General features: G+C 45.2%; 1 protein-coding gene across 1 annotated transcript in view; it reads right to left on the bottom strand.

Moving 5' to 3' along the window:
- The window catches only part of NELL1 (neural EGFL like 1), a 299,127-nt gene extending 279,087 nt beyond the window's left edge, over positions 1 to 20,040 (bottom strand). Inside the window, exons 1-2 of the mRNA XM_059825833.1 lie at positions 19,992 to 20,040; positions 15,421 to 15,549 (exon numbers count right to left, since the gene is read on the bottom strand). Coding sequence (XP_059681816.1) covers positions 15,421 to 15,549; positions 19,992 to 20,040 — 178 coding nt within the window. The remainder of the gene's footprint in view (positions 1 to 15,420; positions 15,550 to 19,991) is intronic.
- Positions 20,041 to 21,102: the final 1,062 nt, after the last annotated feature.

Here is a 21,102-nt window from a genome sequence, read left to right as displayed (position 1 = left end):
TAATGTCGGACTCTGCACTTCTTGAAAATTGGCCTGACTTGAGCACTAGCTAGAATGACCACACATGTTAATTAAGTAGTTGTCAGAGAGTCTAAGTCCTTTGTTTGCTTTATCAGCATTTCAAACTGAACCACGGAAATTGAGTACTTTGGAACAAACAGAGCAGCAGATATTGTACAAGACTTGGAAATGAATACGTGCCAAGAGAGAAGGCGGCCACCTGCCTTTCTCAAGCCCCACTCGGCAAAAGGTCCACCAGGTGACAGAGAAAGCACAGCAGCAGAAAGTTGTAGCAAAGCCTACACTGAGAGACTGCCCCTCTTGCACTGCATATGGGTTTCATATACCCAGGGCCCTTCATCTTTTCCACCCAAATGGACAGAACGACCAAGGAAAGCGCTGGAGTCACCTCTCCAGCAGCAGAAGGACGAGCAGCAAGCCTAGGCACACATACAGCACAGCGACGGACACTGTCTTCAAACCATTTGGCCATTAAGGAGCAAAATCAGAAAACTGGAGTAAGCCAAAGGGCTTTGCAAAAAGTTTCCTGCCGAGAACAATGCTGCTCACCTTGTTGAGCGCTACATACGACCTGTTGTTACTCAGGCAGCCACTTTTCCTTGTTTAAAATATTTTAAGCGGCTACTCAGCTCAGGCTCGCCTTCTCAAGTAGGCTCTGTTGTTTCCTCAAGAGTCTCGTGCAGAAATCAAGACTATTTACAAATGGATGATCCCTTAAATTAAATGCCTGGGAGAAACGCTCCAGAAGTTACACTACCACTAAAAGCACATAATCTGCTCTTAAATCATGTGAGTTAATCCAATTACATGCACTGTTAGTTAATTAGTTCAGGAGTCCCTGATTATAGCATCTTTTCCACTGTTTATCTATGTTAGTTAAGGTATCACATCACTGTGACTATAAAGTTAAAGACTGCTATTTGCAAATTTGGAAAATAATAACATTTTAACAGAAAGAGCATGGCCTACACTAGAACACTGTCGTGTTCGAACAGAGCCAGTGGCAATGTATGCAACGTTGGGAAAAAGCAGTAATTGCTAAGAATCATTACCAATATGCTGTCCATTTTGCAGGAGTACTGTCCACTTCAGGGATCTATTTTAGACTATGTTAAAAGCTCATGTCACACAAAATAATGAGCCACCCAAAAATACTGTTTCTGTTCCGGCTTCACACAAAAGCAAGCTAAGCAATTTTTTCTTCCCCTTCTACAACACATTTTCAGGTATGCTCAAAGTCACAGAGCCAAAAAATTAGAAATTACTTTTAAAAAATGCTAACATATACTGAGCTTGACAAAACGCGTCCTTCAGCCGCATTTGTTTAAAAGAAACTTCAGATGGTACCAGACGGTGAGGAGCATCTAGAACCAAAAATCAGATATAGAAGCCAAGTTTTGCAAATAACTACTAATTGTAGTTTGGGCTTATTTCCTCCCACCGTAACCCTTAGCGTGTTTGTAATCTAGAAAAACAATTTAAACTTTTTCAATAGAGTATGCAGAGAGGTCGATCCATTTGTATTTTTAAGCTATTATGTACTAATTCTGACTTCTCATTTAGCACTCTCCCTTCTTACAGATAATAATGAATGCTGCTCATACTTTATGACAACAGTATTAAAAATAAATAGTAATTTCAAGTACTTTTGAAGTGCTTTAGGATTCCTAAGTTTAACATGAATATAACAGATGTAGTCAACAAGTAACCCATAACCTGGATTTTCAAAGAAATTTTATGTACCAGATCCCCCTGAAGCAGGAGAGAAGCTGAATGCCTGAACTATTTTGACTCTGTTGAAAATCCCAGTCTAACAGCAGCAGAGCCACACAGAAATCATAATTTGCCTCCCTGGTGAAAACCTGCGTTCACAGAATCACAGAATCACTAAGGTTGGAAAAGACCTGTAAGATCATCAAGTCCAACCTAAACGCGTAAATCAAAACACCAGTATTCGATAGTTCGTTAACAGGGACATTTCAGCAAAACAGAAGCTCTGACTCAGTTTCTTCACTTGCAGAGCGAGGTTATAATGCGTAATGCTACTTACGGCAGCTAACAGACCTGGCTACACCTACACCAAGGTTTGACTTTCCAGTCCAGTAAAGCTTTTTGTCACATGAATAATCCAACTAAAGGCTATGAAATTATCCGTAAAGTTCAAAGTGAGCATATGCTGAAGTGCTCTCTTGGTTCCAAAACTCCCAATGCTTTGACACTCTAAATAGATTTTTAATTACTTTTAAAGCATTTAGCTCATTTATTACTAAAATCTTATGTTTTTCCTTTATTCTCTATATACGATTTGTAAAAGCATTAAACAAATGTGTTTCATGAACTAATTCTCCCTTCTGTTTTCTTCCCCTCAGAAAAATCCCTTCCATGTTCTTGCTAAAGCAAATTAAATCCTGGGTGTCTGTTTTATTTATTAACTGCATGATAATAGCATGAGGCATAATACATTTGTCAAAGTCCTTCTCTACTGAAGTATAATTTCTGCTGTCAGCCTCTTTACATTTTTATTCAATATTCTAGTTGTCTTTGTTTCTCGGAACACACATTAGCACACATTTATATATTCTCCCAAAAAACATATAAATTCTCTTTGTGAAGTGTTCTGCACGCCCCCCAACAAAGACCCATAAACACAGCTAACGTACTTAGTCATTCTCCGCAAGTTTTATATGAATTATTTGAGAGATTTAAGAATTTTCAAAAATGTCACAATAATAACTGTTTTATCTTTTTACACCATAATTATGATTTGGAGCATTGCTTTTCTTATTTCACCCAAGCATACCACAACTCATGAATAAAATATGACAACTTTGATAGCATCCATTGCTGTGGGTTCATCCGTAACAGCAAACGTGCTTGGGGTACTAAGCGCTCCCTTTTGCTCCATAAGCCTTTGTTTCTGAAAATAAGCTTTTATTTAAATAGAACTGCCACATGTGTCCCCCTTTTTTGCATTTCTTGCCTTTAGCAATAACACCAGCAATAATGTTTACTTTTTTTTTTAATGACTACATTTTGAAACAATTACGATGGCATAAAGCTAGAAAGGCAGAATATCCCATCTGAAAGCTGGTACTCGCAAGACATCAAAAAACATTAAAAGCACTGCCAGCATCAGAGAACAAAAGGCTAACACGGAGGACCATGACTTTTAAATATGTGGGCAATACTATTATAAAAAAGAAACTTAATTTTGTGCTGGCTTCATAATTAATTAGAATGAAGCAAACCCAAACAACTTCCCCCATCTCCCTAGTAAGATTAGTGTACCTAATACTGCACAGAGTCCTCCTACCGCACTTGTCAGTAGATCCCCTTAAAAGAAAGACTCGAGATGAAGTGCAGTACGTGAGGTTTCCAAATCATTGGCATTTACCAAATTATTCTACAAATATCATGTTTTAAGGCTGTGCTGCTTCATTTTCCAAACAGCATGATGAACATCCGTAGAGACCTCTACAGACCAAGAAAAATCATGACACGCACACACACACAAACCCCACTCTCCTCCCACACATCTTGGCTTTCTTATTTTCCCCAGTCCCCAAGAATAGGCTTTAAAATTTCAACATTGTTATGCACAATGAGCCAAAGCAGAGAAAGGGAAGCAGAAGCAGGTCTGTATGCCATCTGGAAGTAGTCTTTAATCATAGAAGCAGTGAGTATTTAACCTCCAAGATCCAGTTTTATAGGTGTTGCTCTCTCAGAGAATCTTTGCTGCCTTCCAGTTTATGAAAGATAAAAACAAGGGGGGACACGGCACAAAACTAAGCTTTACAACACAAACTTGCCCGCTGTAGGAGGTGTCTGTTCCCACTGATGCCAAATGGAAAACTCACAGCTTCAGAGGGAGGAGTCACCCGTGTGTGCCAGGGGAGGACAAACTCGGTCGAATAATCTGTGCAGCTGCAGTGATCCTATACCTTTTTTTCCTATTTATAGCACAGAGGACCAATGGGAAACTCAGCTGTAACTATCTAAGAAACATTATCACACAAGGAGGGAGGCTGGGGGACAGACTGTAATGAGAGGTTTATAGGAAACCAAAACACCAGTGTGCTCAGCTACAGTATTTATTGCTCCAAAATAGTGATTCACAGATCCCTGTTGTCAGAATTACAGAACCAACTTCACTCTTTTAGCAGGTATGCAACCTACGCAACTACTGATTTACATGAATGTTTTAGTGGACACCAGGTGCCAAAACCAATTTTTTTTTGTCTGTTCCTTAAAAAAAAAAGAAATCTAATGTTCTGCATTTTGTGTCATTGAATAGGCCACAAAAGGCAAGGCAATCACATGATATAATGCCATAAACCAGCACAGTATGACATGATTACTTCACACCATTTATGTGGCAAAAATGAAAAATAAGAGAAAAAACGTCCCCCTTGTGTCATTTACACACCCACACTGCAGGTAGCAAGATTAATCTAGAATTTGGCATAGAAGAAGTAGGTTGAGGCCTCCAGTAGCATCTAATTTTTATTCTTGAGAGGTAGTTCAAGACAGCAGGGTTTTTCACCACAGGAAATGGTCCATGCCTGGCTCCTGTATTAGGTCTGATTATATCTGCCTTTGTGTACTTTTTAAGGGTACAAAATCTTAAAAAATAAAATAAAATCATTTTATGTGTTTAAATTCGTGTGACAGTAATTTCAAATAACACCACTTCTTTTTAAGCAGAAGATGTAGTTCTGTTTAGAAGTAATTTAATCAAGTAGGAAGAATGTAAATATTCTTATCAAATGGATATTAACACATTTCTACTAAAATTGTTTTGAAAATTAAGAGATCCCTCTTGGGGTCAAAACCAACCATAACGGGCCACTTTGTTTCATTGCCTACAGCGAGAACCCAATTCTTCAGCGTTGCTTCTCCCTCCCTCTGCATTTCAAGCAGTTTTAACCCAGCAGTGCCAAGTAATGCTCCAAGTCTGCTCTCTTTTGCCCCAGCATCTGTCCAGGGACCCAGACCTGCAGTATCAGGTGCATGGGTTTACCCTGAACTTCGGCAGGATTCTCCACCCAGGGATACTCGGCGCTGTGCAGGGACTCGCTTCAAGGTGGCACAACTCAAGCACCGACTCTGCTTCACCTCAACTTCCCGGGGCTCTGACTAGCACATGTCCTGTTTGATAAGATATTATAGAATTCTTGCTCCAGTTTAATACTCATTTACTAAACGAGTAGTTAATAAAACCTGATTACATGCAGTACGATATGACTTCAGAGTATCAGTTAGCCAAAATCCTTTGCAGGAAAAAGACATTTTTTGTTGTCTTTCTGTTCTGATGAACATACAAGAAACTCAAATTGTTATTCTTCTTTTTATCTAAATTGATATACTTTCACTGTAAGGACTGAGATGCTCATGCAGTGTGGAAGCATGCAACACTTACTAGCAGTATCAGAAACTAATTTCTGCATCCCCCTCTCTGCCCACTGAAGAGCAGAGACCTTCTATTTTATTTCCGCTTATCTTCATTACAGGACTTTGTCAACAGGTTGCCAGAAGCATTCGAGGCTTTTCGCATACTACAGAAATACTGAAGTGCTTATCCCACTTCCCCCCTGTACTTACCACCGTGGCAATGAAGATAGACAAGTAGCACAATTATTGTCTCCCAGGAAAGCAAAAATAACTGCCAAGGACAGAGGCAATGTGTGCTCAGAATTCTTTCCTAATCATTACAGACATGATGGGAAACCCAAAAAATGTCAAGTAACAGAAGGCAGCACGACAACATTCAGGAGGGAAAAAAAAGTAGAAATTGGTCACTGCCATTTAATGTGACTAGGTTTCTATTTTAGTCTACACTTACTTTGGGGGGAGTAGGGGTGTTTTAAATAAAAGGATATGGAACGAGAAACACTCAAGGATTTACAAGTTATGCCTTCATATCAATACGCTGGATAAATTTTACTCCTAGACAGGGTTCTAACATAATTCAAATATTAAACAAGAGTGGAAACAGCCAAGCTGGATGGGTATATACAAGTATTCTAAAAACTACTTCTGGAAACCAACAAAGTTAACTGTAGTTGATGTATCTTCAAAGCCTCAAAGCATTGTTCAATAATTACATCTCAAGTGATCTTTAATTTCCTCCACTGAAGACAATTCATCTCACTCATCCCCTCCTAGCTCATTGTATTCTAACTCCAGATCATTTCTCTGTTCTGAAAATGGTCAGTTTTGCAAAGGAAAAAAATCACTTAGCCTAATGATTTCATTGGAAAAAAAAAATTATATTGTGTATACAAAACACATTAAAACATGAACTATATTTAAAAAACAAACATAAATGAGAAGTTAGACAGATGTTAGGGTTAAAGTCTCACAGGCAAACCTTGCTCAACCCTCCAGGGATGCGCATTCTAACACCGTTCTTAATTACAGGATCACACACCGGCTTTCCAGAGGGCCCTGTCTCAGTCAGTGCATAAAGTGAAGAACAAAAAGCAAAAAATACTTACTTAACAGACAAGGATCTGAAGTTTTGCTTTATTTTTATTGTTCAAGGCTCACCTTGAACAGTAAATCTACCATATTCAAATCCTTCTCTGAAGACAGAACAGACCATGACCAAGTTAATTATTCTAGGACAGTATCTGAGACCTCTACAAATATTAATTAATTCTTTTCACACCACTGTTGTTACAGGAAAGGGCATTAGTACCTCAACTTTACAGGCGAACCAGCAAAGCACAGCAAAATTCAGGCTCTAAATCACTAAAAAAAAAAACACATTATCCAAGCTGTATCCTCCAAAAACATTTGTTAGAAATTAGCATACATCACAGATACTTTACAGCACTACCAAATCTGAATTTTCAGTGCATTTCCCTCTTACGCTGCCCTAATGCTGCCTCTACCGTAAGCAAACCTTTACCCAGTCCTACCCACCTAATCTAAGCCTGCAGTCCTCGGGGTTTCCCATCCAGGCCCTAGCCCCTGGCCTCTCTCTCCAGGCTGCTTCTCCCAACTGCTGTCCACGGCTCCCCTTACCGTGCTCTTCATCCCTGCACCTCGCTCCCTTCCCCTCCAGTGAGAGTCCTTGTATCGTCCTTGTCACAGCTTCTCTGCCCGGCCATCACCCGCTCCCTTCCTGGCCTCCAGCTCCTCACCACAGCTGCTTCTCTTCTCTCCCCTCCACCTCCCCTTCCGAGTCCCAGTTTCCTCACCCTGTCACAGTTAATCTCATCTGACTGCTGCTCACCACCCACCGCCCAGCACCAGCCTGTATCACTCCCTGGCTCTCAGGGGAGTCCGTTCATCCCAGCTATATTATTGTCACTTTACATACCCAGTGCTTGCCCCTAAAGTTCCAGCTTTATTACCGTCTCCTTTAGAGCTTTCACAGAAGTCTGGGAAGGAAGGGGGGAAAGCAGAAGCACTCGAGATCCCCAAGAGAGATCAAGACCTTGCTCTCCATCCTGCTGATGGACACAAGCCCAGAAACCGTCCCCACCAGAGAAGTCACACTTTCCTCCATCCTCTTGGGCACAGCCAGCCCAGCTGCACTGGAGGAAAACGAGCGTGCAGAGCCACGAAGGTGCAACGCATGCCCAGCCGCTCAGGCACACAAACGTCCAGTTCACCCATTAAACTGCAGCAGGCTCCAGCACATGCACATGCAAGCTCTTTGGTGAATTTAGCCACTAAAACTCTCTGGTATCTTATTTTAACTCTTATTTTAGCAGTGCTTTACAGAGCAGCTTTGACAAAGGCCTGAAAGCACTGAAGGAACTCTCTGGCAGCTCTCTAGGATGGCGGGCAGCTGCCACAGCTCCTAAGGGCCAGGCTGGAGCTCGTAAAAGCAGGGGGACATCCCAAGGGATGAGCACGGAGGGCTGGCGAGGATCCCGCTCTCCCGAGGGACGGGCTGGGTCCTATTTCTCACCACCCCACATAACTCCGTCGCGCGGGAAGACACACGCTGGCCTGGTCCCCACCACCTCCACGCAGCCGCAGGTCACGAGCCACCGCCACGGGCAAGCAGAGGTGCCCGTTGCTGCCTTTCGAGCCAGCGAGCCCTGAAAGAGGATCGGCTTTGAGTAAACCGTCAATTCTGCTGTCCCCTGGTGAGTGGAGGATCTCAGAAGGGAGATCTCAGCGGAAAGAGAAGGGAAGTGGTCAAAATTTAGCACCGAGGAAGCAGCAATGCCAGAAACGTTCCCACACGATCGGGGCGAGAGGCTGACCCACACCTCATATGTAGATAGTACTTTTACTTACACATACAAAGGCTTTTTATTTGACAGCAGGTGCCTTCCCCTCCTGAGGCGGGAACCCGGGAGAGGTGCCCACAGGCAACACGGACTAAAACCCCGATTCACCCTGCCTCTGTGGAAACCAGCGCAGACCTGCACGACAGGGCACATAACAGGGGAAAAACCTCACTCTTCCCTATTAAAAAAAAAAATATCGAAGTTCACAAGTTCAAGAAGCTTGCAGAGTTTCCACGAAGATTCACCTGTACAGGGTGGTGAGGTGCCGGGCACCTCTGTGAGGAGAGGCGGGGGCTGCCCCGTGCCAGACACGGCCGGTTCCAGCCGGTTCCAACCGCCCCACCTGAGGGCACAGCCCAGCCCCTCATCCGGCTGGTGGCGCCTCAGGGAAAGCGTATTTTAAAAGGATAAAAAACTCATCCGCCTGGAGGGAAGCAGCGAGCGAGCGGCTGGGCGCAGGCGCTCGGCTGTGAGCCCAGGCAGGTGATGGGCAATACCTGGTAATAAAAAAATAAACGTTCCTTTCCAACAGCGCAAGGGTCGTCGTCTGCTTCGCCAACCGCGCTGGCAGCCCTGGGAGGCGTGCCCAGAGGCTCTGCACCACTGCTGCCCCGAAACCTCCCAGCATCCCAACAAGACGAGATATTCAGACATCACCGGGCATGGTAAAGGTACTAGAGCTACTCTCTTTTACGACAGCTGAAGGCAGCACAAAGATTTCGAGCCACCCATGTTGTGCCTTCCTAATTTTTCTGCTACCGTAAGATTTCTGCTCTGTAAAAATGATACTGCGTGTAGTTAATATTTACTATAAACATAGCAGGAGAGATCACACAGAAAGCAATGACTCTCTTTGCATTATCTCATGTGAAGAGGGACCGACACCCTGAACTCCAAAATTAAAGTTTATCTCTCCTACTCACTGCAGACCTCCCTGCCGACCACCCCAGGAAGAGTAATTGCAAGTTTCCTCCTCGAGCCGTTATCTGCTTCTTCTCATTCAGTCCCTGGCTCTTTTCTGAGCTCTGCAGCTCGCACACCTTGCACATTATGCTGGCATAACTGAGCTTTAACGCTTGAAGTGGATTAAAACCTCGGCCATAGCACACAGGTCACTGAGACTTGGGTGAGAAGACGTTCACACATGGAGGAACAAAGGCAGCAGCCTACTCACCCAGCCTTTGAATTTGCCGAGCACACCTCAGTGCTGAGCTACTGCCCCACACACATAGCCAGGGCATAAAAAGTGTATCCTGAAGACCGTCCTAGCAGAAGCAGAGCTAACATTCCTGTTCTAAAGGGTATATGCCCGCTCCTGAAGACAAGATCAGCTTAGGCAGTTTTCCTTATTCACCAATCTCAAAGCACAGCAAAGCTGGCCAGCAATCAAACCCCTTCGACTTCAGCATCGCAAAAAGCTGGCTTTTAGGACTTGGACTCCGAGAGTGGGATCTGCAAACACCTCTACTCTCTAAGCGAGGAATTCGCAAGTCAAGGAAGAAGGTATCTAAAAAAAAAAAAATTCAGGATCTATAACACACCGAGGAGAAACACCGACAGAGAGGGTTGCACCGCATCTGGAAGCTCAAGCAAGTCTGCTGGGAGGCACCTCTACCCACCTTGGGACTGCAGCTTTGCTCTCTCTTTTGGCCTGAAACATGACGGCCCTTTTGTTTCAGGAACTCAACAAGATTCACTTTTTTTCCCCCCTCACAAAAACATTGCCTTTCACTGTGCTTTAAGATCATAGAATGGTTTGGGTTGGAAGGGACCTTAAAGATCATCTGGTTAGAAGCCTCCTGCTATGGGCAGGGACACCTTCCACTAGACCAGGGTGCTCAAAGCCCCGTCCAACCTGGCCTTGAATGCCTCCAGGGTTGGGGCTTCCACAACTTCCCTGGGCAATCTGTTCCATTGCCTCACCACCCTCATGGCAAAGAATTTCTTCCTAATGTCTAATCTAAATCTACCCTTTTTAAGCTTAAAGCCATTACCCCTTGTCCTATCACTACCTGCCCTTGTAAAAAGTCCCTCTCCAGCCTTCTTGTAGGCCCCCTTCAGGTACTGGAAGGCTGCTACAAGGTCTCCCCAGAGCCTTCTCCAGGCTGACAACCCCAACTCTCTCAGCCTGTCCTCATAGGAGAGCTGCTCCAGCCCTCTCATCGTCTTCGCGGCCCTCCTCTGGACTCACTCCAACAGGTCCATGTCCTTCTTATGTTGGGGACCCCAGAGCTGAACACAGTACTCCAGGTGGGGTCTCACGAGAGTGGAGTAGAGGGGGAGGATCACCTCCCTCGACCTGCCGGTCACACTTCTTTTGATGCGGCCCAGGATACAGATGACTTTCTGGCCTGCAAGCACACACTGCCAGCTCATATTGAGCTTCTCATCAACCAACACCCCCAAGTCCTTCTTCTCAGGGCTGTTCTCAATCCATTCTCTGGCCAGCCTGTATTTGTGCTTGGGATACCTCTTTCACCTTTCCTGTTGGAACCACAACCGTACAGAAAAGAACTTGGCAGTCACCACTACAAAGTGGGGAGAGGAGCATGGTTGAATTCTGCTGCAGGAGCTGCGGGCCAGGTGTTTCTCTTATAAATCCAGTGGTCGTTTAATACAAGCAAAGAAACAGCCAAGGAAGAAAGGAGTACATATAGCTAGACTTTTAACAGTACTTGGTGGTTTATTCTACTGAGTGCTGTACATAGTACAAAGATCATTCCTAATTTAAAGACTAAGTTGAAAAATACTGCCAGATTGCTAGGAAAGGAAACAGAAAAGCCTTAATAAACTTCTTGGGGAAACTGCTTCATAAGCAAAGACTTTAAGCCTCTGTTAGTTCAAAAGAGACGCTGAAAGAAGAAGAATTAAAAAGAAATGGGCATAGTTGACAGGTTGTAAACAGAATAAAATTTTACTTCCCCAACGAGAACTGAGCACAGAACCAAAGTCAGACAGGTTAAGGTAATCACGTAATATAACAGCTAGGCTGAAAATTGGGCTCAGCCTACCTAGAAACAGTACAACCAGTTAAGCACCTCCGCTTGTCTTATCTGTAATGAGAGCCTTTCTCTGCCACTGTACTCAAGATTCTGCTGAGGTTTCCACCTACAGGGTCAAAACAAGCTCTGCCTCCCAGCTATCTGAAACATAGAACACAACTGAGCCCCACTAAGCAAGCTGTGGCTCAGGGTTTCTTAATGTACTAAAATTTATACTATAACCTTTTTCTGGGAATTTCATTATCATTTTGTCACGTTTGTAAGATATTATTTACAGATGTCTTTCACTCAATGTTTGTAAGACGTTATTGTAATGCGTTAGGTGGACCATTAATATTTTCAATACATTTCTTTGAGGTAGATTTTCCACCCACCCCCAGAACTGTTTCCTTGAATTCTTAGGTCTCCTGGTTGGAGGTGAGGAGATGCGGGGTCAAGACACCAGGATCTTGGGTGCTCCGTTTCCCAAGGGCACTCTAGTCAAGAATCTCCACTCGCCCTCCGTTTTCCCTTCATTCTAGTACAGCCCATCTGGACACAAAGACTTTCTTTCCCCCCACTCTTGTCCGTATAAATAAATAAAAGATAAATACTTATGGTGTCTTAACATTTGAGATCTTAAGAGTCAGACTGTTTGCAGAATTGCAATTACGAGTTAGACATCTACATTTCATCTAATTCACACTGTCAGAACTTACAATGCTTTTTGGATTCCCTCATCCCCATTTCACAGAGAATGGAACTGAAACACACAAATAATGGAACTGATCAATCTAAAATCCAGCTGAAATACTCTAATAATTGAAGTCCATGCCCAACAGGACCACTCAGATGACTAAACCTTATTATAGGTTTCTATGCTTTTCCGAATTAGGAACAGATTCGCTTGCCCAAAGGCAACCCCCATCTCTCAATTGCCACTTTGGTTCTATCATGCTGTCACACAATTTGCAACGGAGCTGAATTTGTTTCTTTGCCTGTAAAGCTGCTTCACACCAAAATCTGAGTTTGAGCTGTTACCACCAATATTATTATAAAATCAGAACACTTGACTGGCTTCACTGACATTGTCTGGGACTGAAATCGCTAACTCTCCAGGGAAAAAGAGAGTCCTTCTACATTTTCTCTAGGATAAATCAAATCGTGACATCACTCCTCAGAAAGTTTGTAACAAACAGTATGTCACTTAACTGTTAGAGAGCTAATATCACTGATCAAAAATCTAATTAAAAATAATAGTTTCTCTTTCTTTTGTGCACGTCTTCCCATCACTCCCCTTCTTCATTTCTTCTTTTTGCCTTTAAATGCGACCGAAAGAATGCCCAAAATTTATAAAGCTTTCCGTTTCAAAGAGTTTAATTCACAGAAAAAGAATCTTGGTTAGGAAAACAATCCATATTTTCACTACAGCAGTATACATAACAGTCTGGGTTGGGGAAAAACTACCATTTCTCTGCCTCAAAGATGTAGACTTCCAGGGACACACAAAGGAACACTCTCAGTTTGAACAGCCCTAGTAAAGTATTTTAGAAAATACATTTTACAAGACAGAAAACGATCCACAGGGAACCTTTGTGCAAGCTCAGTGCCCTATTGCATTGCCGTAAGGACACCGCAAAAGGTGGCGGGCAAAACTGTCCCTATGAAAACGGCAAGCCAAAGAACATCCTCAAAGTCGTCTTCTCATTTCCTAAACTACAAAATCCTCAGCAGTGAAAGTGCACGACTGAAGAGGTCTTCTAACATGGCTCCATGTTCAGCAATCAGCCTGACAGGTAAAGCAGGTCCTCCCCTGCCCAGAGCCAACACTGGAGCAGCGCGGCGCAGCGAGGCACAGCATGCATTAACTACTCGCATGCGGTAAGAACTAATCACAGCAAATCTTTGCTGAAAGGACCGCATCTTGGAGACTGGAATAGCTGATCCAATAGGATACAGTAATTTTGAAACTAAGCACTAACTTCCAGTCTTTTCTCCCTTCTGGGAGCGTCATGTTGGCTGGTGTTTTTTGTGAATCTCTGTAGGAAGAAGTATAACTTAGATATAGCAGTTGCCCATCACATTGCCCTGAGTTCTATATCCATCTTACTGTATGGCAAGATAAAAATCAAATTTAAGTATCTCCTGGTTCTGGCCAAAGGACCTGTCACACAGCCAAACTGTAGTTGTAAAGTCAGTCACCTCTGTTCGTAAAAGGGAATTCATACAGCTGCCAACATACTGCTGACATTTAACAAATAACAGATATGAACAGGAAGGGAGGCAGCCAACAGGGCGGCCTCGGACTTCCATCCCATCTGACAGCAGCAGCAAAAGACCCCTCGCAGACCTCTGTCAGGGTGCAGTAATAGACCAAAGGTCTTCAGTCTTCTCCCAGTCCAAGGGCTGATGAGCTTAACTGAAGACAATCATTTTCCCAAGCCATATTCCAAGAAGCTTTATACTAGAGGCGATAACCAAGCACAGGGCTATTCCTGAATGCATTTGCAAGAAGAATTTCTGTTATGGGAATTAAAAAAAAAGTTTTATTTACCTAACCACAGACTTCAAATTGTTTATTCACTTCACACAGTCAATTTCTGTCCAGCGCTTCCCACAAACATCTTCCAACTCACGTGAATTTTACAAGCTCTACCTTTTTTACGCTAGTCTTCTCCAAGTTTGTAAACTACAGGTGGGGTCCTCCAAGGCAAAGAGAACTGAATATCCCTAACATCTTCACCATTAGCCTTTCAAAGCTCCTTTCAGCGTCAATGGTTTCAATCGGTGTCCCGAAAAACACATCTCAGTCTTCCTCCCTGCAGCTCTGACCACCAGTCTGTGAAAACTCACCACCACAGTTCATCAGTGCGGTTGCGATTAGCTGCACGGAATAGCAATTGGAAATACTGAAATACTTTAAGTCAGCTAGGCCAATGCAGTCTTTAGAGACATCACTGTACTTCAATATTGTTTGTCGATAATACACAAACCTGGAGTCGGGGTATTGGAAGAAAAACAATTGATATCTTTAAATTAATGCTCTTCTTCTGGACATTAATCTGGGAATCAGTGAAAGTTATGCTACTCATTATATCATAGAAGATCAGAAATATGACTAACATTCTGAGAAGGTCTCCAGAAGTCTCTCTGCTCTGGCTCCTAAACTGGCCTTGGCCAGGTAAAGAATGAACTAAGATTATAGACCCACTTCTTTTATTACTTACAATAAAGTCAGTTAGCATTGCAGATCCAGAACTACAGCTAAACGCGATCATAATTGTTCGCCTCTAAAAACAGCTACAGAGGACAAATATCAAGAAGCGAGACACTAACGTGCACACTTCAACACAGAGTAAAGCACAGTAAAGAAAAAACAAACATAGGAAGTCTCCACAATAAAAGCGTTCCCAACTGTGCTTTAATGTGTATGTTCATCTCAACTGAGATGAATGCCTTTCTCGCCTAATAAGCATATTGTAGCAACTCAGTGCTCCCACCCCAGGGACGTTGTCTCTTAATCTGGACGTTACTTAAGCCCATGGTAAAACCTGTTAATTCATCCAGAATTTTACTCCCTAACAAAAAAAAACCCAACACCATTATAAAACACTTCACAAGCATTATCTTAGAATATTGAATTAAAAAAAACACATTTCAAAGTGACTTATAGTGTACCTGGTATTCAGCTCGGACCGTTAAATGCAATACTGTCCGATTTTCTCACTATAACAGTTTTCACAAAGCTGATGAAAGACTTGTTGCATGTTACTAATCAGTGTCAACACATTAAATGCTTTCTCATCATTACATAGCTTCAGCTGTGTGTGCCTCTGCACGCGTACGGTCACAGAGAGAAAGTACACAAGAATACAGCTGAGTCCATGCCTTGGAATCGCTTTGACATATTTAGTTAGAAATAAATATTGGAGAGTGTTGAAAACCTACCCAAAAATACTTCCCTCAACTACCTGACGGCACACTAAAAAAAATGCCATACATATATATATTTCAGGAAGGTAACAAGGACTATTTCCAAAAAATAAAAATAAAAGAAAGCGACAGTTAAGTAAGACCACCATTACAGGGAATCAGTTAGGCATCAGAGCTCTTATGAGCTCATGCAGGCAGAAATGAGGCAAGAGAATTGAGGATGTTTGTCTTACCTTGGAATAAAAATGCTTTACTGGCATTGTGTAGTCCTGACACTTGCATTACCCCAACGGTTGTATTCACAAGATCCAGTTCTGTGATGATATCAATTTGTAAGTCAGGATCCATTCCAAATCCTACAGCTGTTGGAGGCACAGAGAGAGAGATACATAGAGTTAGATCAATTTTTATTTCAAATCAGGTAATGAAAAGAATGGAGGAGAATATCTAGTGCAGCCATTTCTAGTGCCTTCACACTCACACACACACTGTATACAGTAATTACTTATAAGACAGTAACTCCTCTGCAGGAAAGAGAGGATATTCTTTTCCAATTCTTTCAATTAAACTATTTCCTTTCCACAGATTTTACTACACACAAGTTAAAATGTTCCAAAACCGATACATTAATCCAGAATCTTCACAAGCCTAAAGAGTAACAAACAAATAAATGCATAACCACCTATGCAAAAAGATGAAAGAGATTTGCAGCATTCATCTATTGGCTACACGATTTCCAGGGAGACGTGAGGACTGAAAATTCCTCTCACATTTCATACCTAGCTGCGACTAACAGATCAGGCCCCACAGCTCAGAGTCTAAACATAATCTATTCTCCCAGCTGGACAAAATGGCCCTGGAGGAGATACGGCAGCAGGGCAAAGGACGCCACCCTGTAATCCAAGAGCCCTGGGTGACTCACAAAACCGTTTGATACTGCTTCAGAAGCGCACCTCCGTATTTCAGCACAGCCGGTGCCTGTGAAGCCTGCCACAGCCGACCTACAAATAGCAGACATTCATTCACCTGAACAGCAGTAGCACCTCCTGGTCTGTAGGAGCACCTGCTGGAGAAACACAAATCTAAACCTAAAATTTAGAAATGGCTTATGCCCAGGAAAAGGCTGGCCACTCCTTGAACTGGGAGGGACCCGAAGGGAGTGACAGAAAAGACACGCACTCAAGTAGTGTGATGTTGCTATGTTCGAAAGTTCGGGGCAACTCGATGGTCATGACACACCAAGTTCATTGAACATATCTCCTTTTTCTAGGGGTGGCAAGAGGCCAGCCTGACCACGGCATCTCTCACAACATAGCCGTCAGCGTGGCATTAGGTCTGTGCCTGGGACATAGGTCAAATATCTGGTGTGGGATCCAAGCACTTTCCTAATGAAATTTTTCACTAACATCATTGGTAACGGGAACAGGCTCCAAGAATGACATCCCGACACAGCTGAAGTCAGCGGTAAAAGTCCCACTGACTTCCGTGGAGCAAGGACATTACCTGTAAAGCACATCCAGATTGATTTCCACTCAGTGGACTTCATGTTCAGGTCTAAATTGAGTCATTTGTTATTCCAGGACTGTGCTTCTGGATCAGTTAAGCAGCAAATATTCTAGTTTGATTCTTTGAAAGGCTCTAAGAAATTACTGAGGTGTACAGAACGAACAAGAACTTACATATTCTACTCATAAATCATCTGTACCACAGCACTTTCTCCTTTCCTTTACTCAAGGATTAAAACTTGTTGGAATAACGTGTTGTGCTAATGCAGAGGATTCTACTGCACAAGGGGCAGAGTAGTAAAAAATACTGAAAAGACAGCTTTAGGAGGTCTCTAGCAACCTTACTCTACAAGGAAAATTAAGATCTAGAGGCATCTGGCAGAACTGAAGCTCCACGAGAGCTGACATATCCAAGTGAGTACATACACAGTGCTTTCGTAAGGATGTAGGAATAAGTACCACCTTTTAGTAGAAAATTAAAAGTAGACAATATGAATCCAGATCAACTTCTCCAAAGGCAAAAACTCCCCAGATGATCAGCAATGTCATCAGGCTTTTAGTACTATCTTTGACTTCACCCACCCTAAAAGCTCAGGCACTAAACTACCACAACCAACGCTGCGCACGCTGACGGACTGCGAACACCTTCCCCTTCTGGAACAAATACCGGCATCAAAAACAGAGCCAGCCAGCTCTTCTGGTCCCAAACCACTCACACACAGTCAAGACGCTGCTGAAGAAACGTACCCACCCTGCTACAGCCAACATTTGCCAGCGACTACTTGCCCTTAGCATACCTGCCTCTGATCAACAGGAGAGAACTTATCGACCTATTGATTCCCAACCTACAGCGACTCTTCCAGCTCAAGGGCTGCAACCTACAAACTCCAGACACAAACACATATATAAATAGAGGGAGCAGCCTTTCTGGGGGAAAAAAACCAAACAAACATAAAAGCAAAGATTGTTTTAGAGTAAAAACAGAAGGATTTATTATTTCTTCTAAGGTTTTCATTCAGAAGAAAAGCAGCACACTGTAAACTGTGTGAACTCACCTATGAGGAAAGATAGCGTCTGCTGTCCCTGCCAAGAACAGAGTATGCTGTTCCTCATTTGAAAGGGGTTAAGATCTATTCAGATCATCAGAAACCTACTAATATGAAGGGAGGTCGAGTAGGGACTAAAACTTGCTCAACAGAAAGGACACACTATGTGCAGTAAGACAAATCTTGACCCCATTAAAGTCAGTGAAAGCTCCGCCACAGACATCAACAGGGTGGGGACAGAAACCATATCTAGCAAGTATAGGCACTCCCATAAATCACAGTAGCTCCACTGCTCTATTAAAGCTGTTTATTCCAGCCTGAGTACCCGAGGCTCAACAAGTATAGATCACTGTAGCTCCACAGGCTTCGATTTATGCCAGTGAAGGATCATGTGTGACAACTTCTGTGTGCCCCCTTCCAGCTTATAAAATGCTTTCAGAAACAGAGACTATTTCTAATGTCACTGCAAGTACTTAGCAAGAGCCTACACTGCTTTAAATACCTAGTCATTTTCCTGTGCTGGCTCTTCAAAGTGCAGCAGGGACTCAAAAGCCTGGTTAATAATTAATAAACAACAAATCAGCAGCTTCAGTATGATAACCAAGTCTCCTTTTCCCCTGTGGTCTCCCACAGTCTATCAGAAAGATACCACAGGCGTATCAACCGCACTTGCATCTAGTATTTTATGCTGCCTCTCTTCAGTGGAAGGAGAAGCTGGAAATACTGTTTCTTTCTCAAGTAAAAATTAACCATCAACCCTCCTGCTCTCACTGGAGAACTGTGCAAAGCTTGGGCCCGATCCTGACTGACGTTGCTTTCAATTCCTGTTTAAAGTAATTGGGCCATTCCCCTTAAATCAGTGGCTTACACAAGCAAAACCGCAAATGATTCAAGCAGGTGGGCGGGAGTAGAAATCATCTCAGGACTTGGTGGATTTGGCCCAATGTGAACTGAAGGCACTACAGTAGATTAGAGGATTAAGCCATACAATTATGAATGATGTCATTAGGAAATCCCTAAAAGAAATTAATACTGCCTTACAGCTCCGACAGCTTGTATTTTCTGCTTGCGCCTTTATCACCTACACCCAAGCACCAGCAGTCACGCCACGCTCCATCGAGCTAATGTGCAGCCATGCAACGGATGCAGCACATTTATAATTTCCTCAACGCATGTAACGTGCTGTTTGGGGATGGAAAAACTTTAAGTCAAAGCACACTTAACACAATCAAGGCATTTCCACCTATCCATGTGCCATCATTCAAATGGTAAAGAGCAGGCTCTCGGAGAGGCATTATTGCTCTTTCCTCTCACAGCTTCGGAGGCAATTGTTGCACAGAAATAACTTTCCGAGGGGCTTCGCGATTCCAAGTAGTGGAGTTTCGGGTCCTACTGACCATTTCAAACCCCTGTGTGCACTACGGGTGCTAATACCACTACAGAAGGGACAGGCGGTATTTTCTCCCAACTATTTTTATGTCGCACCTCTCAAGATCTGTAGATTCTGATTAGCTAATAATTACCACAAGAATAATTATAATTTTAAAACATGGACCCCTTTGCACTTCTGATAAGCATGCTGGGTCATTTCCTTGAGAACGGCTACAAACACCACGGAGAAACGTCCCCTTCGCGAGCTCCAACCGAAGAAGAGCGGTACCCGGGGCAAGGGGAAAGAGAACAAAGCCTCCACAAGGAACAAGAAACGCTACTCCGGCCGCGCGACGCTGTACGGTTAACGTAGCGGGCACAGCATCAGCAGGAATAACGCCCTCGCAGCCCGGCTCCCGCTGTAACGCGGCTCCTCCCAGCCCGCTACCGCGGGCAGCACCGCGCACCGCCCGGCCGGGCCCCCGGCGCGGCCAGCCCGCTCCGCCCGCACCCCGCTCCGCCCGCACCCCGTCCCCGCGGGGCGCAGCGCGCACGCCGCTTTCGGAAAAACTTTCCCTCGCCCACCCCACGGCACCCGCGGAGCGGCCGCCCCCCGGGGCTCCCCGCTGGGGACAAGCCGGGCTGCGCCCCGCGGAAACCCGCGCCCGCTTCGCTCCGCGCAGCGAGGGACGTTCGGCCCCGCCGCGGCGGCAGCCGGCAGAGCCGGGGCCGCTCCCGGTCCCCGCAGCGGGCACAGCCCGCCGCCGCCCCGCAAAGTTTCCGCCCGCCGCCGGCGCACCCCGGGCGGCGGCCCCGGCCCTCGCTGCCCGGGGAGGCGGCAGGGGCGGACAACGACCCCGCAGCCCCGGCCCGGCCCCTCACCTGCCCCGGCGGCGGCCGCACACGCCCAGAGGAGCAGGAGGAGACCCATCGGCGCGGCGCGGGCGGCGGCGCCCGCCTCCCTCCCGGCAGCTGCTGCGGAGCCGCGCCGAGCCCAGCGGAGCCGAGCGCAGCCTCCGACGCGCGGAGCGGCTCCGGCAGGCGGCGGCGGCTCCGCCCGCTGCCCAGGCGCGGCCCCGACGCCCCCGCAGCGGGGGCTCCCCGCCCGCCCCCCGCCGTGACGCGCGGCCCCCCCCGGGCCTCGCCAGCGCCGCCGCCCGGCCACGGCCACGCCACGGAGCGTGGAGCGGCCCCCGGCGCAGGGGGAGCCCCGCGGCCGCCCCGTCTCCCCGCTCTCTAGGCGGTTCCCGCGGGGAGCGGAGGCTGGCGGCGCGGGCCCGGCCCTTCTCCCCCGAAGGGTGAATTCCCCGCGGAGGAGAGGTCCCCGCCGCCCGCTGCGGTGCAGGCGGCACTTCCCGCAGCCCCGGGCGGGCACGTGGTGGGGCCACGCAGCTCTGCCGCGGGCTGCGTGAGCTCGGGCTGCGTGAGCTCGGGCCGGCGGCGTGCTCTTTCGCAGCCTCCTCCCTGCTCTCGGCGTAAAAACAGTAAGAATCAGCCCTTTTAAACTGTTTAGCCTTAGCAATAATTTACACCTAGTATGAATAAACAAAAAGAAGTGCAAAGATGTAATAGGGAAATCTGTACCGTTCCTCGGGCTTCTTGCTTGTCCTTGCTCAAGTCACTTGACCGCTCTTTCACACCTCTAAAGTGTAGAAGGGAGGTAAAGTATTAAAGATACTTGTGAGTCATCTGGGAATATGCTCTGATGGCTGTTTTGAAACCTGTCTTCAAATATTCCTTCCCTCCAGCCTTTTAATCGTCTCATCCTTGGCAAGAAACAGACCACCACCTGCATCAATTATATGCAATGACTCTCTGCCGTAGAACACCTGGTTTAAATTTGAAGTAGAGATTATAGGCCCCAGAACAAGCTCCCGTCACACCAAACAGGAGCAGAGCAAGATTTCCAGCTGATCCAGCTTTGCTACCCTTCAAATCAAGCCATTTCCGCTGTAAAGCCAGAGGATCCTCCTCTCTGCTGCCTCCCCTCCTC

This window comes from Gavia stellata, chromosome 17 (genome assembly GCF_030936135.1).
Source record: "Gavia stellata isolate bGavSte3 chromosome 17, bGavSte3.hap2, whole genome shotgun sequence".
NCBI lineage: Eukaryota > Metazoa > Chordata > Aves > Gaviiformes > Gaviidae > Gavia > Gavia stellata.
The sequence above is the reverse complement of the archived record's forward strand: the minus strand, read 5'-3'. Positions and strand labels throughout refer to the sequence as shown.